The 18768-nt window shown below is 48.4% G+C and overlaps 1 protein-coding gene across 1 annotated transcript; it reads right to left on the bottom strand.

Annotated features, from left to right (window-relative positions):
* Positions 1 to 17816: 17816 nt before the first annotated feature.
* INAFM1 (InaF motif containing 1) lies at positions 17817 to 18541 on the bottom strand. Its single transcript, XM_055311610.1, has one exon. It carries the CDS (start codon positions 18539 to 18541, stop codon positions 18113 to 18115), a length of 429 nt encoding a protein of 142 aa, XP_055167585.1. The 3' UTR covers positions 17817 to 18112.
* Between the last annotated feature and the right edge of the window lie 227 nt (positions 18542 to 18768).

The raw sequence follows: 18768 nt of genomic DNA on the forward strand, positions 1-18768 counted from the left end.
CAGGCTCCCTACGGGGAGCCCAATGTGGGACTCAATCTAAGGACCCTGGGATCATGCCCTGAGATAAAGGCAGACACTCAACCACTGAGCCACCCAGGTGCCCCTATAACCTGTATTTTAACAAGAGACCCATGTGCTTCCTGGACAACCTAAAGGCTAAGAAGTATGGGACTCGAGCATCACTGGGAGAAATCGGTTATGTTTCCTGTTCTGCCCTCACTATACAGATGTTTTGTTTTGTTTTTAAAGATTTTATTTATTTATTAATGAGAGACACACACAGAGAGAGGCAGAGACACAGACAGAGGGAGAAGCAGGCTCCATGCAGGGAGCCTGATGTGGGACTCAATCCTGGGTCTCCAGGATCAGGCCCTGGGCCGAAGGTGGCGCTAAACCACTGAGCCACCAGGGCTGCCCTACACAGATGTTTTAAGCCTTGTCCTTTGTAGGATCTGTCTCTATTGCATTTGGTCACGGGTGCATACACTTTAAAGTTTATTTACTTTTATGTAATTGCTACACTCATAACTCGAACTCATGACCCTGAGATCAGGAGTTGCTTGCTCTTCCAACTGAGCCAGCTAGGTGCCCCATACGTTTGCAACCAGCTGAAGATCTGAAATGAAGGCAGGATGTTTTCTTGGAAATAAACTATTTATATTATTCTAATTTTAAACTGTTTAACCTACACCGTCCCCCTAGAAGACCAAGTCTGAAGAAGGAAAAAAATAATAAACCACATGAGAAGAATGAAAATAGGACAAGATGTGGAGAAGACTCACAGTTTTGCTTACATTTCCAAGACAGAGAAAATGACTGAGGCAATGATTTGCGTGACAGTAGTTTATGTGGGGGTTGATCTCAGGAAGCAGGAGAGAAGAGGTAGAGAACAAGGAGCCAAGAGAAGAGGGAAAGGCCAGTAAAGGGCATTTTAATCGCTGGGGTACAATTGTGGGCAGGGGCTTGGCCCTGGTGGGGACCCTGGGAGGAAACACGCAGAATGCATCTTCCCACGGAAGGATGGGGATGCGGGGCATTGATGCCATCACACCCATCTGCCTTTGAGTATGGGTTGCCCCAACTTGGGAAACAGTAAACTCCTCCCACTTTGGTGGCCACGCCTGAGATCCAAATAAGGTAAGTGATGCCAGAAAAATCCATGAGGAGACACACTGATGCTGAACTGAGAGGCTGACCATGTGCTGGAAACTGTCGGCCACAGTTGCAGGTGAAACTCCGTGGGAAGAGGCATCCACAGCATCTACAACACATGGATGACCCTTGACATTTTTTTTAAGATTGTATTTATTTATTTACGGGAGACACAGAGAGAGAGGCAGAGACACAGACAGAGGGAGAAGCAGGCTCCACTCAGGGAGCCCGATGTGGGACTCGGTCCGGGGACCCCGGGATTATAACCTGAGCCCTTTGGTTATAATAAAAATAGGCAGATACTCAACCACTGAGCCACCCAGGTGCCCCTTGAGAATTTTTTTTTTTTTTTTTTTTACCAGAAAACTGTGTCTGCTCTGGGCAGAAGCAGTAATTCATTTTCTGTCCACACCTTTTTTTTGATGAAATCAGTGTCTCTGCTTTGCCTCTAAATCAATGCTCAAAGAAAAATAATATAAAACTATCAAGTTTAAAGACTACTGAATTGTTACCTTTTCTGAAGCGCAAAATTGTCAGCGTGCCCAGGAGGCTCACATATTTCAGTCAGGCTTGGAAGAAACTATACCCAATGAAGTGAAGCTAATAAGGCATGTAAAACAAGCATAATAAATATCCTTGGAGAACTAAGGAGGATATTGAAAATTTGAAGCAAGAAGAGGAGTTATGAAGTAGAACCTATCTGGAGACAAGGGATATGAACACTATAATTACTGAAATAAAGAACTTAATAGGTGTGTTAAATGGCAGGATAGATACAGTTTAAGAATAAATGAATGAGCTGAAAATATGATCCCAAAAGGCATCTATATGGGACAAAGAGAGAGAAACTCTAAGGAAAAAATTAAGGTATGTGGATGCTATAAATGAAAGTTCCAGGGGCACCTGGCTAGCTCGGTTGGTGGAGCATGCAACTCTTGATCTCAGGGCTTGAGCCCCACCTTGGGTGTAGAGATTACTTACGGAAATTTTTTTAAATGTTTGTAAGTGAATAAAATAAAAATATAATCAATTTCTAACTTCTATCATATAGAATCTCTCTGAAAAATATAAAGGAGAGAGTGGGTAGAGACACATTATGTGAAAAAAATATTACCTAAGGGGGCATCTGGGTGGCTCAGTCAGTTAAGCACCTGACCCTTGATTTCTGCTCAGGTCATCTCAGGGTCTTGAGATCAAGCCTCACATTAGGCTCTATGCTCAAGGGGGAGTCTGCTTCTCTCCCTCTCTTTCCCTCTGTCCCTACCCCTGCTCCCCCTCTCTCTCTAAAATAAATAAATAAAATATTTTTAAAATCTATTAACTAAGAACGTTATAACTCATATTATTATAAATAAAAGCTCAGAATATCAACCAAGAACTAAAGACACAATGCCTCATACTAAAATGTTTATTGTATGATAAGCAAGACAGACTGGGGGGGGGTTAAAAAAATATTAGCCAGATTTTAAAATATCATTGTATTAGGAAAAAAAAAAAACACAAAAGCCTCCAGAAAAGAGGGAAAAAGAGATTCCTTAAAAAGAATACAAAATGGGGACACCTGGATGGCTCTGTGGTTGAGTGTCTTCAGCTTTGGTCATGATCCCAGGGTACTGGGATCGAGTCCTGCATCGGGCTCCTGCAAAGAGCCTGCTTCTCCTTCTGCCTGTGTCTCTGCCTCTCTCTCTCTCTCTCTCTCTCTCTCTCTCTCTCTGTCTCTCATGAATAAATAAATAAAATCTTTTTAAAAAGATTTAAAAAATACAAATCAATTTGGCATCCAACTTTTCCCTGCCAAATCTAGATGCTAGGAGATAGTGTAGGAGCATCCCCCTTGTGGTGATAGACTACAGATCTGAATGTAGGATTGGGGTTTTTTTTTAATATTTTTATTTATTTATTCATGATAGACATATATAGATAGAGAGAGAGGCAGAGACACAGGCAGAGGGAGAAGCAGGCTCCATGCCGGTAGCCGGACATGGGACTCGATCCTGGGTCCCCAGGACTGTGCCCTGGGCCAAAGGCAAGCGCTAAACCACTGAGCCACCCAGGGAACCCCCTGAATGTAGGATTGTATAACCAGATGAATGAAGGTGATATTCAAAAACTCAGATGGCTCCCTGCTCGTTGGGGAGCCTGCTTCTCATTCTCCCTCTGCCCTTCTTTTGTGCTTGTGCTCTCTCACTCTTTCTCAAATAAATAAATAAATTCTTTTAAAAAAAACTCAGAAAATTCCCCTCCCATTGACATTATTGGAAAGAACTTAGGACAAACAACAAGAGGAATTAATTTAGGAGGAAGTGACAAGTTTTCGAAACAAGGTGAGACATAAGTACTGATCACAGAAATAATGCCTGTTCGTGCAAATGTGGCTAAAACAACAGTGTGTCAAAATGGGAGTTGCGGGGTGTAGAGGGAAGGTGGGGAAAGGAAGGTGAAGTCCTGCTTAGGTTCTTATCCTGTTTGTGGGGAGGATATACATACTGATGTGCTTCAAACACTGATAAGGGGGGGGCCTGGTGACTCAGTCAGTTAAGCATCAGACTCTTACTTTCAGCTCAGGTCATGATCTCCGGGTTGGGAGATCAAGTCCCATGTGGGGCTCCCTGCTCAGCAGGGAGTCTGCTTCTCCCTCGGCCCCCCACCTTGCTTGTGCTCTCTCTCTTGCTCACTCTCTCACACTCTCCCTCAAATAAATAAATAAATCTTAAAAAAAATGAACAGAGGATCTAAATAGACATTTCTCCCACAGACAGCCAACAGGTGCTTGGAAAGGTGCTCTCCATCATTATCAGAAAAATGCAAGTCAAAACCACAATGAGGGGATCCCTGGGTGGCGCAGCGGTTTGGCGCTTGCCTTTGGCCCAGGCGCGATCCTGGAGACCCGGGATCGAATCCCACGTCGGGCTCCCGGTGCATGGAGCCTGCTTCTCCCTCTGCCTGTGTCTCTGCCTCTCTCTCTCTCTCACTGTGTGACTATCATAAATAAATAAAAAAAAAAAATTAAAAAAAATATTTAAAAAAAAAAAAAAACCACAATGAGATCACACCTGTTAGAATGGCTTGTCAAAAAGACAAAAGGTAACAAGCCATTAGCCAGGTTGTGGAGAAAAGGGAATCCTCCTATACTATCAGTAGGGATGTAAATTGGTGCAGCCACTATGGAAAACCGCTATGGAATGTAAATTGGGTGCAACCAGTATAAAGAGTCCTCAAAAATTAAAAACATGGGGTGCCTGGAAAGCTCCATAGGTTGGGTGTCTGCCTTTGGCTCAGGTCATGATCTCAGGGTCCTGGGATAAAAGCCCCACATCAGGCTCCCTGCTCTGCAGGGAGTCGGCTTCTCTCTCTCCCTCCGTCCCTACCCTCCTGCTCATGCTCTCTCTCAAATAAAATTTTTAAAAAGAATAAGAAGTAGTAGTAGAATGTCATGATCAAATGTGAAGCACCTTACCACAGTAAAGCTTTTTATTTTTTTAAAGACTTATTTATAAGGAGAGAGAAGGGAGAGCTGGGGGAGGAGCAGAGGGCGAGAACCTTCAAGCACACTCCCTGCTAGGCTCAGAGCCCCGAGGCAGGGCTCGATCTCACAACCCCGGAGATTACAACCTGAACAAAACCAATGACCAGTCGGTTGCTCAACCAACTGTGCCACTGGGGCATCGCCATAATACAGCTTTTTAAATGACTGTGGCACTTGTGGCAATTGAGCAAAGAGCTGAAGATGGAAAACTTACAGAAGATACCTAAATAGTCTGTTAAATCCGCTGGAGTATATAAGAGTCACCGTGTGCTATTTTTCACAACTTCACTAAAGTGTAAGTGATGTGCCTTAAACAGCACATATCGATGTGAAACAATCGCCACCATGAAGTGAACGAACATTTCCATGATGCCCAAAGGTTCTTTGCGCTTCTCTGTCATCGATCCCGCCTCCACCCTCCACCCTCGGGAAGCCACAGATCTGCCTTCCATCAGGAGAGGTTAGTTAGAATTTCGTAGGCGTAGAATGGCCCAGGAGGAGGGGGTTTTCTTTGCTTGGCTCCTTTCCCTCCGTACGAGGCCCTGGACGTGCATCATGTTGCACATACAGTTTGTTCCTTTTTCTAGAGAAGCTGTATTCCACTGTGGGGGGGGTGCAGAATCGTGGCCCCCCAGGTGCCCCACGCCTGTGGAACTGACCCCCCCCAACAAGAGTCCTGAATGGCACGGCTCAGGGGAGGCCCCTGGTTAGCAGCAATACTCCATGAGTGCGGTCACATTGGCAGGAAAAATGAGGGCGGCCCCAGAACTCCTGGGGACAGCCAGCCTGGAGCTCGCGCCTGGTCTCTCGGGGATGCTGCCCTGCGCACCCTTCCCCTTGGCTGAACTTCACCTCTCTCCTTGCACTGTGGTGTCACGAACATGATTATAACAGCTCTTCTGGGTTCTGTGACTCACCAAACACCAGCGTCATTGCGGGGACATGCGACCGACCCTCCTGTCCAGGTGTTTCTCAGCTTCTGCACCTCTCAGAAACCTGGCAATTCCATCTCCCCTTGGCTTCCGTCTTTAGCTTTCTTTCCACCCCCCAAACCAGGTATCACCGGCCTCCCAGGTTCTCCCCTGCCTCACTGCCCTTGTCTCTCTCTCTCTCTCTCTTCTCCACTTCCCTGCAGCACCTCTTCTCTTCCCAGAAACACCCATTTGAAGATGACGCCCCCCCACCACGTCCCATTCCTTACTTTGTCCCTCTCCGTAGCCCATGGCGCACCACGACCTGGTCTCCTTCCCAGAATTCTCGTCCCCTCTCTTGTCAGAGAGTTCCCCACCCCTCCTTCTTCTCCTGGCCTCACTTCCTCCTCCACCAGGGTCTTCCTCTGGCCCCCAACACCTGCCCTGCTCAGTGATATTGTGTCTCAGGGTCCTTCTCTCTCCCTTGGGTCCCCCTCGCTCTCTGTCTCTCCTTTCCCAGTCTCTCCACCTCTCCATCTCCCCATCTTCCCCCTGACTTTCTGTTCTGTTTCTCTCTTCCTTGGCACCCCACTTCTCTTCTCCATACCCCAGTCCTTCGGCCACTCCACCCATCAGTCTCCCTCCTTCCCAATCTCACAAGCATTCTGTCTTTCTCGAGATTTCTGTCCCCGCACTTGTCTCCTGGTTTCCATCTCTCCATCTCTTGATGTCTCTTTGTACCGCCATTTCTCCTTCACATTGGGCCACAGAGACTCCCCACTACCCAAGGTGCCACAGCACCCACCCCATCCCGTGTCTCAGCTCCCACCGCCCTCCCACCTGCACTGTCGCCTCTGTCGCATCCCTGCCCCTGCCCCCTGCCTGACAAGTTGCCTCAAGAGCTGCTGGAATTACAGCTGCCTCTTCTCTCTTGACAAAAACCACATCTTATTTTTCTTCTCACAATGGAGTGGGGACTTCAGAACATCACCAACCAGAGAGCAGATAACAAGAAACGCTCCTCTTGTTCCGGATCCAATCCAGTGCAAGCGTTGCCTAGGTGTTCACCAACATTGCTTCTATCTTCTACCATCAGGGAAATATTTCAGTCACCCAAAGTCCTGAGCCCCAGGCCTCCTGAGCAGCAAGGACAGACAAGAAAGAGATTTCTCGGGCTCTGACCATTGCTCTGAAAGAGAACTGGTGGACAGCAGCTAAATGATCTCCAGAACATTTACTGCCACACCAAGAGGAGCTAGGAAGGGCCCATGGTGTCTCAGTTAACTAGCACTGTTGATATAGACTGAATACTTGTCCTCCCCCAAGATGTGTATGGCCAAACGTTATCCCCCAGTGTGATGTGATTAGGAAGCAGGGACTTGGGAGTGATGAGAATGGGAGAGTTGAGCCCTCATAAATGGGATCAGTCCTTTATTTATTTGTTTTTTTAAGATTTGAGAGAATGTGTGTGTGCATGAGCAGGGGGAGGAGCAGAGGGAGAGGGAGAGGATCCTCAAGCAGACTCTCCGCTGAGCACGAAGCCTGATGCAGGGCTCCATCCCACAATCCTGAGATCATGACCTAAGCCAAAACCATGAGTTGGACCTCAACCAACTGAGCCACCCAGGCGTCCCAGATATTTTATTTTTATTTATTTGTTTGTTTGTTTGTTTTAATTTATTTATTCATGAGAGACACAGAGAGAGAGAGAGGCAGAGACATAGGCAGAGGGAGAAGCAGGCTCCATGCAGGGAGCCCAACGTGGGACTCGATCCAAGGTCCCCAGAATCACGCCCTGGGCCAAAGGCCGTGCTAAACCACTGAGCCACCGGCCTGCCAGAGATTTTATTTTTTAGGTCATCTTCACACCCAATGTGGGGCTCAAACTCAGGACCCCAAGATCAAGAGCCGCAGGCTCCACTGACTGAGCCAGCCTGGTGCCCCAGGATTGGTGCCCTTACACACAGGACCCCAACGGACGCTCACTCTTTCTGCCATGTGAAGGCACCACAAGAAGATGGCCATCTGCTAACTGGGATGTGGGAATCTGCTGGCACCCTGACCATGAACTTCTAGCCTCCAGAGCCATAAGAAATATCTGTTGTTTTAGTTGCTCAGTCTATGGTAATTTGCCATAGCAGCCCTAATGGACCAAGATGGCTATATAATAAATATCCCCAGATATTAACAGCTTAAAACAATACCTTTGCTGTCTCTCACAAGTCTATGGGTGGGCTGGATGGGTCTTTGGTCTTGGATGAGCTCATCCATGCATACGCAGCCAGCTGTGGTTGGGGAGGTGGCTCTGTCTCGGGGAGTTGGCAGGATACCAGCTGGGTGACTTTGATCTACTTGGTGCAATCTCTGGTCCTCCAGAGGGCAACCTAGGCTGATTCCCAGGACAGTGGACACTCTAAGAGAACAAGCAGAAGGCACAACGACTCTTGAGACCTAGACTCAAGACAGGCAGCACATCACGTCTGTCACATTCTATTGGTCAAGGCCAGCCCCAATTTAAGGGGTGGGGAAACTGATTCCCCACATTGAGAGGAGGAACTAGAAAGTCACAATGCAAAGGGCATGGGGGGGGGCTTGAAGGCCAATCTTTTTTTTTACCTGTGACACAGATGGACAACTGTGAGCCTATTCTTTTATATAAATCTAAAGAGAATGCAATTTCTTCGGATCAAAAAGAGTGCCTTTTGGGGCACCTGGGTGGTTCAGCTGGTTAAGTGTCTGCCTTTGGCTCGGGTCATGATCTCAGGGTCCTGGGATTGAGCCCCATGTTGGGCTCCCTGATCAGCAGGGAGTCTGCTTCTCTCTCTCCCCCTGCCCCTCCCCCCACTCATTCTCTCTCTCTCTCTCTCTCTCTCTCTCTCTCTCTCTTTGTCAAATATATAATAAAATATTTTTTAATGTACTATATCTTATTTTTTTTAAATAGGGTGTCTTTCAAAAATCTGCAGAACATGTGACTTGTGTTTCAAAGCAAGGAAAACCCCATTTGTGATAGTCCTTAGGAATGTTCTCAAACATTCCAGCTCTCCTTCTGGGCACATGGTAGGGTTACACACCCCCACCTACCTGAAGTTTGGCAGGACCATGTGACTTGCCTTACCCAATGAAACATGAGAAGGACTACATGCCACTTCAGCATGGAAATTTTAAGAACCAGGACACACTCCACCATATTGTAAATTTTCCCTTGGCCAAGGCAACTAGATGGTGGCCGCTTCACCAGCCTGGATCCCAGAATGAAGACAATGTAAACTACGTGGAGTACCACTCCCAGCTGACCCATGCTGGACATGGTAAATGGGTGAGAAATAAACCTTTGTTGTTTCAAACTTTGAGAATGCGAAGGAGATTATTGCAGCATAACCTAGCTTATACTGACTAATCTACTCTAGGTATTTTAAGCATAAAGGAATTGAACACAGAGGCACCTGAGTGGCTCAGCAGTTGAGTGTCTGCCTTTGGCTCAGGGCGTGATCCTGGGGTCCTGGGATTGAGTCCCACATTGGGCTCCCTGCAGGGAGCCTGCTTCTCGACTCTGCCTCTCTCTGTGTGTCTCTCATTAATAAATAAAATCTAAAAAAAAAAAAAAAGGTATCTAACAGAGAATTCTGTTATTCAAAAGTCATAGGGTGCAGCTACTATGCAAAACAATTGGACAGTTCCTCAAAAAGTTAAGCATAGAATCACAATATGACCCAGCAATGCTGGTCCTAAATATATACAAAAAAAGAATTGAAAACAGGGATCAAACAGATACTCACTTGCCAATATTCACTGTAACATTATTCACAACAGCCAAAAGGTGGGAACAACCCAAGTGTCCATCAACAGATGAACGGATAAACAAAATGAGGTATATACATACAATAGAATATTATTCAGGCATAAAAAAAGAATGAAAAAAATGAAAAAAAAAAGAATGAAATTCTGATACATACTCCAACATGAACGAACCTCAAAGATGTCATACTAAGTGAAATGATCCACAGACTAAAGGAAAAATATTGTATGATTCTACTTATATGAAATATCTAGAATAGGCAAATTCAGGGTGCCTGGGTGTCCCAGTCAGTAAGCATCAGACTCTTGATCTCAGCTCAGGTCTTGATCTCAGGGTAGTGAGTTCAGGCCCTGCATTGGGCTCCAATCTGGGTGTGGAGCCCGTTTTTTAATTAATTAAGTAAGTAAGTAAGTAAGTAAGTAAGTAATGTAAAATAAATAATTTTTAAAAAGAATGGGCAGGGCACCTGGGTGGCTTAGTCAGTTAAGCATCTACCTTCAGCTCAGGTCATGATCTCAGGGTCCTGGGATTGAGTCCTGCATCGGGCTCCCTGCTTAGCAGGGAGCTTGCTTCTCCCTCTCCCTCTGCCTGCTATTCCCCCTGCCTGAGCTCTCTCACTTTCTCTGTCAAATAAATAAATAAAATATTTAAAAATAATAATAAGATAATATAATAATACAACAGAAGATACTTTTTTTTAAGATTTTAAGTAATTGGGACACCTGGGTGGTTCAGCTGTTGAGCATCTGCCTTTGGCCCAGGGCGTGATCCTGGAGTCCCGGGATTAAGTCCCACATCAGGCTCCCCACAGGGAGCCTGCTTCTCTCTCTGCCTATGTCTCTGCCTCTCTGTCTGTCTTTCATGAATAAATAAATACAATCCTTAAAAAAAAATAAGATTTTAAGTAATCTCTCCACCCAACATGGGGCTCAAACATACAACCCTGAGATCAAGAGCCACAGACTGAGCCAGCCATGTGCCCCAAGATCAGAAGGTAGATTAAAGCTTAAGGTACTGGGGGGAGGAAGAAATGAGTCCTTATTGCTTAATGGGAACAGAGTTTCTATATGAGGGCTCTGCCCTCATGACCTAAGCACATCTCAACATACCAACTATGAAGGTTAAATTTCAATGTATGATTTTTGAAAGAACATTCAGTCCATAGCAATCACCACGACCATCATCATCACCGTAACTATCACCACCACCACCTTCGTCACCAACATTATCAGCATTACTATCATCCTCCTTCTCTTCCTCCTCCTCCTCCTCATCGTCGTCATCCTGGCTGTCTTGGCTTGAGTTTCCTCAAAAGCAAACTCTTAGACAAAGACCTTGAGTAGAGATAGCTTTTTAAGGAGGTGATTCCAGAAATCCTAAGTGAAAAATGTGACACAGGAAAGGGGAGAATTCTCTCTTTTTTTTTTTTTTTTTTTTTTTTAGATTTCATTTTTTAGGGATGCCTGGATGGCTCAGCGGTTGAGTGTCTGCCTTCAGCTCAGGTCATGATCCCAGGATCAGGGATCAAACCTCGCATTAGGCCCCTGCATGGAACCTGCTTCTCTCTCTGCCTATGTCTCTGTCTCTCTGTGTGTTTCTCATGAATAAATACGTATCTTTTAAATTTTTTCTTTTTTCAATAATCTTCCCCAATGTGTGGCTCAAACTCACAACCCTGAGATCAAGAGTCACGTACTCTGCAGACTGAGCCAGCCAGGTGCCCCAGGAAAGGGAAAAATGCAATTAAAGGGTATGCTCATGAGTAGATCATGGTCAAGGGCAAGTGGGGCTTAATCTCACAGGGATCACCTGAAAATCTAAGCAAAATGTGCCTCAAAATTGTCTCCATAGAGGAGATTGAGAAGCTGAGGCACTCGTCCAGCCACTGTCATGATCCATAGGTTAATGGTTGCCATGGAAACATAGTTTTATTTATGTATTACTACATTACGAGTCTCAAACAAAGCTTTTTAGAAGTGCTTGTATTAGCTCTCATGGTTCTGTGGATGGGCTTCTGGACAGTTCTCACACAGGGCCTCTCACTCAGTTGCAGTCCAATGGCAGCTGGCACTGTACTCATCTGAAAGTTGGAGGGGGATGGATGTCCCAGGTGACTTGCTCACATGGTTGGCAGTTGCTTCTGGCTACCAAGTGGAAGCACAGCTGGGATTCTCAACCAGAGTGCCTACACTCGGGCTGTCCCTCTGGTTTGAGCTGAGAAGCAAAATGAGCAGTGAAATGGGCACAGTTTAGAATCAGATTGCCTGGTTTTCATCTTCCTACCGACGTCCCCCCCCTGCCCCCCCCCGCCACACACACACACTTGCTGCTCTGTAAATTATTCCTTAACCTTTCTGGGGTGCCATATTAACATTAATGCCTCTTATTATACCATCCCTGCTCAGATGCCTGTACTTGAGTTCTCAGTTTCAGATTTGAGCACAGCATCCAAGTCCTACCATTCCACCTCCCACCTCACTCCCTGGCCTAGGCTGGGACACAACCAACTGGGCAGTTCAGCATACCCTTCAGAAGCCTCCATTGCATCCACCTCATCTCCTTGGAAGGAAGGTACTGCTCATCCCTTTATATCAAGCATATCATACCATGCAACTTGCTTGGCCAGTAGAATGAAGGCACACAGAGCACAGACATACTATTGTAGTGGGGCTCACACCTCTGCCATTATTATGAGAAGAACATTCCTGGGACTCCCACGCTTTGGATGGACCTGCCAAGGCCAGCCAAGATCAGCCTGCCCACAAACACCTGAGGAAGTCCAGTCAAGATCAGCAAGCTCCCCAACCATGCACAGCCCCAAACAACCAAGCCCCAGATAACCTCAGACATAAGGGAGAGGCCAGTTAAGATCAGCAGAGACTTCCAAACACAATCAGCTGACCCTCAGCCAATCCCCCCATGCATGTGCTAAATAGACATCGTATATCACACACAGGTTTTGGTTCTTTATTGTCCAACGAGTGAACTATTACCAGCAGTATATCCATGGACTCATCATCATTACATAGTTGCAGTGTGACTATGTGACCACTAGATCATTTCATTTATAATCCATGGGCCACTTGGCAAGATGGTGCCAGGAATGTTGCAGGAAATTGTACCCAGAACCAGATGTTAAATGTACATGACCTGGAAGGCTAAAGGCAGTTTTACAACCATGTAAGTTTCAGGATGATGCGGTTGGGGGATTAACAGGCTTGAAAAGCCCATGCTTGGGACTTCCCATGAATCGGCTAGACTTCACCCAGATTCTTCCAGAGGCTAGATGACTGGTAACATTGCAACAGATCAAATGCAGAAGCAGCTATGAGCATCCAGTTGCTTCTATTGAGCGAGACATCAAGTATTCTCAAAAATGTGGGCAGCCCCGGTGGCTCAGCGGTTTAGCGCCGCCTGCAGCCCAGGGCCTGATCCTGGAGACCCGGGATCGAGTCCCACGACAGGCTCCTTGCATGGAGCCTGCTTCTCCCTCTGCCTGTCTCTGCCTCTCTCTCTCTCTCCCTGTGTCTCTAATGAATAAATGAAATCTTAAAAAAATATATTCTCAAAAGTGTGAAATCTTGCCACTCTTCTGATTAGATTTTTATTTTGGAAAACACATCATTTTTCATTTAAAATGTTGCTTATGTTAAAAAGCAAGGAGTTTCCAAATGTCCATCAACAGATGAAAGGATTGGGGTGCCGGGTGGCTCAGTCAGTTAAGCATCCGATTCTTGATTTTGGCCAGGGTCATGATCTCAGGGTTGCTGGATGGAGCCCTGCATCGGCTCCATGCTGGGCATGGAGTCTTCTTAGATTCTTTCTCTCCCTCTACCTCTGCCTCTTCCCCCTACCTTGCTCGAGCTTGGTCTCAAAACAAACAAAAAATATGAATGGATAAACCAAATGTGATATATATATTCAATGGAATATTACTTGGCCTTAAAAAGGGAGGAAGTTGGGATCCCTGGGTGGTGCAGCGGTTTGGCGCCTGTCTTTGGCCCGGGGTGCGATCCTGGACACCTGGGATCGAATCCCACATCGGGCTCCCGGTGCATGGAGCCTGCTTCTCCCTCTGCCTGTGTCTCTGCCTCTCTCTCTCTCTCTCTCTCTCTCTCTCTCTCTGTGACTATCATAAGTAAATTTAAAAAATTTTTTTTAAAAAAAGGGGAGGAAGTTCTGATACCTGATACTGCATGGATGAAACTTGAAACATGCTAAGTGGAACGAGACAGACACAAAAGGACAAATATTGGATGATTCCACTTATAAGGCACAGAGAACCAACAAGAGGCAGAAAGTAGACTAGAGGGGATCCCTGGGTGGCTCAGCGGTTTAGCACCTGCCTTCAGCCCAGAGTGTGATCCTGGAGACCCGGGATTGAGTCCCATGTCAGGCTCCCTGCATGGGGCCTACTTCTCCCTCTGCCTGTGTCTCTGCCCCTCTCTCTCTCTCTCTCTCTCTGTGTATCTATCATGAATAAATAAATAAAATCTTAAAAAAAAAGTAGACTAGAGGTTACTTGGGGTTGGGGAGGCAGGAGAATGGGGAATATTGTTTTGTTTGATGGGTGCCAAGTTTCAGTTTGGAAAGATGAAAACATCCTGGAAAGGAATGGTAGTGATTCTTTTTTTGTTGTTTTTAAAGATTTTATTTATTTATTAATGAGAGACACAGAGAGAGGCAGAGACACAGGCAGAGGGAGAACCAGGCTCCCTGTGGGGAGTCCGACATAGGACTCGATCCCAGAACCCCTGGATCACGACCTGAGCCAAAGGCAGATGCTCAAACACTGAGCCACCCAGGTGCCCCGGTCCTCAATAATTTTTAAGGATGTAAAAAAAATCCTGAGAGTAACAAGTTTGAGAACCTCTGCTCCATGATCAGCTGAGCTGAGCCTGAGCTAACTGTTCCTGACTCATCTCTGCAAGAATTGAAAAACTGATTAAAGGGCAAAATATGTAGTTTTACATTTCTTCTGGTCAAAGCAGACAGGTGACCTCTCGTGGAAATACGGAGTATTGCTTGGCGGCAAAAATTCTCAGTAATTTTGCAGAGGATAGATGGTCACACACGACTCAATCAAACACTCACATAAACTCACACAGACCCACATATGCACACGCACTCACACACACACACAGCAATATGTAACACATACAAAGAGACACAGCCTTACATTTGGACTAGTCACACCCACATATGCACACGATGCTAAAAATAGCACGATTAACAAAGGGGACTTAGTAAATGACCACAGTTCTCTCTCTCTCTCTCTCTCTCTCTCTCTTTTTTTTTTTTTTGTAATGGAAAATGAGTTTCTTCCCAAAGCCATTAAATAAATGTTGAACAAGTAATTAAGATGAATCTAGGTTTGGCAGCATGCCCAATTACAGACCCACAATCCCTTAGCAGAGTTCCTTGGGGACAGATGCATTTCAGAACGCAGAATTGTTCCAATTTTAGAAAGGTAATTCTGAACGAATGCTGTATTTTGCGTAACACTCCCAGGGGTCTGAGGCAGCCCCCTCCCCATCAGACGTGTTAATATTTTTGCAGAAAATCACGTGTGAAAATTCACACCAGGAGATAAAAGAGTGTGAATAACTCACATTAGTTGCCCTGCCACCATGTGACACTGAGCCAAAAGTGGACACTGGACACTACCCCCCCCAAAGAGATATTTTTTGGTTGTTACTACTTTTTCGAACTCGGAATTGTGGGTAAGGGACAAGAGATATTATTATCAGACCCCTTGCACGTGCATGTTCGCACATTCCTGCTCCGATTGTAAACCTTGGATTCCAGGCCTGGGAAAGGTGCGGGGAGGACGGCGACTCTTCGGCGCCCCCTCCTGGTAGTCCCACCCCTTGCAGCTCGGCTGCAGACTTGGGAGGTCCACCAGCTTGGGCCTCATCCAGTGATGGGTCCTGATTGGTCTAAACTTTCGGAGTAATCCCGCCTTCATTTGCCAGGGAGTGGATGAACCCACGCCTTGACCAACCGCACCTGACGGCCCTTGGCACAGGCATTGGGTCCAGGTTTGTCAAGTGACCGGCGCTGATCCAGTCAAATCAAAGGAAAGCCCTTCGGCGCGCCAAGAGGGGCGAGGCCTCCATCTCTCCAGGGATGGGAATGAGTTCAGCGGTCCCTGGGTCTGTGGGCACTCCGCGAAGCCGCTTGAGGATGAGGTTGACTCTATGCACAGAAAGAACTAGAAACAGTTTATGGTGCTGTTCAGCTCTCCTTTTAAGGGATCCTGCTGCTGGGGGGCCCAGCTCTCCAACAGCGCCACCGGAGTGGTGCCAGGGCCATGCTTCCCCGGCTCCTCCCAATCACACACACACACACACACACACACATTTTGATCACCCACTTTCCCCCCAGGCCACCAACTTGATCTAGCCACCGCTGTCCACCATTGTCCCTCACCTGAACTACGGCAGCGGCCTCCCCCACTCCCGGCTCTCGGCTTCCACCCTTGCCCCCCAGAGCTCATTCCCACCCGGCAATGAGAGAGTCCTGTTAACACCTAAGTTGGCTCTCCCCCTCCCCAGCTCACAAACCTCTCATGGCTTCACCTCACTCAAAGTAAAAGCCAAAGTCCTCACGGTGGCCCCTGAGGCCCTGCACAATCTGCCCCCTTTCTATCTCTGGGCTCAGCTTCTCCTGCTCTCTCCATCACTCACTCTGCTCACTCCCTGGCCTCTCGGTGCTTCCTTGAAGGAGCCGAGCACCTGAGCCTCGAGGCCACCACGCTTGCTGTTCCCACTTCCTGGAACACACTTCCCTCAGAGATCTGCATGCCTTGCCCTCGCTTCTACCCAGTGACCAACAACTCCATCGTTCCCTGTCACCTTTACCCTGATTATTTTCCTCCTTGGTGCTTCTTATGACCAGACATAACATATATCTAAGTTACTAGTCATATTTTTTTGTCTGTCTCTCCAGGGATAGGTCCGCTCCCTTGAGAGCAGAGAGTCTTGCCTGTTTCAGAGCTGTGACCCTGGTGCCTAAAATAAGGCCTGGCACATAGTAAAGGCTCAAAAAATGCTTTTACTAAGTGCAAAATTAACAGACCCGCAGCCAAAAGAAAGACACAGAGAAACCAAGGGATGGGGAGAAAAAAAGCTGGGGAGAAGAGGGCCGGAAGCTAGAGAGAGAGACCAGTGGGGACAGAGATGCAGCAGTCTCCACCCCCAACTCACCACTTGCTGGTGTCCAGAGCTCTAGGCTGACTCCATATCCCTTGGGATCCAAGCTATGGTTTTTTAATCCCTGAGGGACAGAGGTGGGTGGAGAGAAAGAACATGTGATGCTGTTCTGTTCAAGAGGCTGCAGATCACTAGTTTATTTAATCCTCACAAACTCTGTAAGAGTAGTAACTGACATCTTCATCTTACAGGACCAGGAAGGTTGAGTAACCTGCCCAAGGTCACACAGCTAGCGAGAGGAAGAGTGGGGATTTGAATCTGGGCATCCTGGCCCCAAAGGCAGTGCCATTCACCATCACCTGTGCTAACTGTAAAGCGGTGCTGGCTTCCTGAGTTCCCCTTCAGTCTGGAGACACCCTCTGGGAAGTGGTGCTGGAAGGGTAGAAAGAAGGAAGGAAGGTAACCAGAATGACATTCTCAACCCGGTTGTATCCACAGATGTCCTGGCCTGAGGGAGGAAGCTGAGCTTCACTCTCCTGGGAAAGTCTCAAAGACAGAAAAACCACTTCCTGTGTACAGGGTCCCATGCCCTACCCAGACCCAGGTCTCAGTCTTCTGGGTGGGAAGACAGATTCAACTATCTTTGACTCTTTCAGCAGGACTCAAGTTCCTCTGCTTCAGTTTACCAGGAGCATTCCAGACCAGAGAGGCTGTAGTCGTCTTCAAAGGCAGCACAGTGCTGGTAACTTCTGTGATTTCCATGGAGGTAGAAAAGCCCACCACCACTGCTGTCCACCTTCATCTCTCAGAGCCCAAGAAGAAGGCCTCATCCCCTCCCGGCAGCATCCCGACATCTCAGGGTGACTTAGCTCCTGTCCCTGACATTATACTAATCACAATCCCCAACACCCGAATTCTTGCCAAATCATCCCACTTTTCCACTCATCTCCTGTGCTGTAACAGGAGGGCAGACCTGCTTCTCCTCAGAGGCCCTTGTCTTCTGCCCCAAGTACACAGAAAGCTGGCAAGTCCTTCACACTGTCTGTCTGACCTTCAACTGCCCTGTTGCAGATAAGCTTCCTCTCCTCACCCCAAAAACTACACGATGGTGGTGGGAGAGAAAAGCCCCCGCTCCCCACCTGCCCGGGTCAAGGGAGAATCCACCCAAACCACCCAGCGTACGAGAGACAAAGATCAGACGCCAGGAAGGCCTTCCCCTCACAAACTTGAAAAGGAAGGCATCTCGCAATCAAATACAACAAACACAGCACCAAGCAGTTGGGGCTGGAGTTTACTGCAGGGGACGCATGGACACAGAGATTCAGAGAGGAGAGGGTGGGCTGTGGGCTCTGTGCTCAGAATCCTACGGAGGGTATCAGGAAGCGTCAGGATGGGGTCTGCCAGATGGCGGAGGAGGACCCCGGCCTGACGGCAGAGGAGCAAGGCCCCGGGCCAGCTCCCCTTGGCCCCCCATTCTTCTGGATGACGGCTCCGGAGACGCTAGGTGGTATCATGAGGAGGGACACCGGCTCTCGAGGGCTGGCGATCCAGCTTGGGGCGGGAGGCAGGGTTACCCGGGTCCTCGCCCCCCCACGGCCTCCGGCGTCTCTCTGGGTGTCTGGCGGCTCGGGCGGCGGCTGGGGTCGCTGTGGCGGCGGCGGCGGCGGCTGCGCGGCAGCTCGAGCTGGGGTCGCGGCCCACCGGGGGCTCCCAGGAGGCAGGAGACCGAGGCAGCGGCGGGCGCCGGGGCGGGCGGCGCGCCCGGGCGGGCGGCGCACGGAGGGGACAGCGCGCTGGGCGGCGGGCCGGCGGGCCCCGCGGGGGGCCGCGTGGGAACCCAGATGAGACCGTAGTAGACGGCGAGCAGCACGGCGGCCAACGAGACGCAGAGAAAGTAGGCGCAGACCGGGGCAAGGCGCAGCCAGCGGCCGCGCGGGCCTTCACTCAGCCCCGCGCCACCCGGGCTCTCGCCGCCGCCCACGCAGCTCGTGCCCCGCATCCCCGCAGCCCACTGGGCCCCGCGCAGCGGCCCGCGCAGGCCCCGCCCCCTGGGCACGCCCCCTCCCCGGGCCCACCTCCTCGGAGGACCGCCTCCGCGCTGAGCCTCCCGCGTCCAACCCCGCCCCCGCCAGCATGGTCACGCCCCCGAGAGGGCGGGTCTCCCGGCCGCGCGCTCTGGGCCCGCCCCCTCTCGTCCTCAGCCAATCATTAACAAGCTAAGGCTCA

Source organism: Nyctereutes procyonoides, unplaced genomic scaffold (assembly GCF_905146905.1).
Source record: "Nyctereutes procyonoides isolate TBG_1078 unplaced genomic scaffold, NYPRO_anot_genome, whole genome shotgun sequence".
NCBI lineage: Eukaryota > Metazoa > Chordata > Mammalia > Carnivora > Canidae > Nyctereutes > Nyctereutes procyonoides.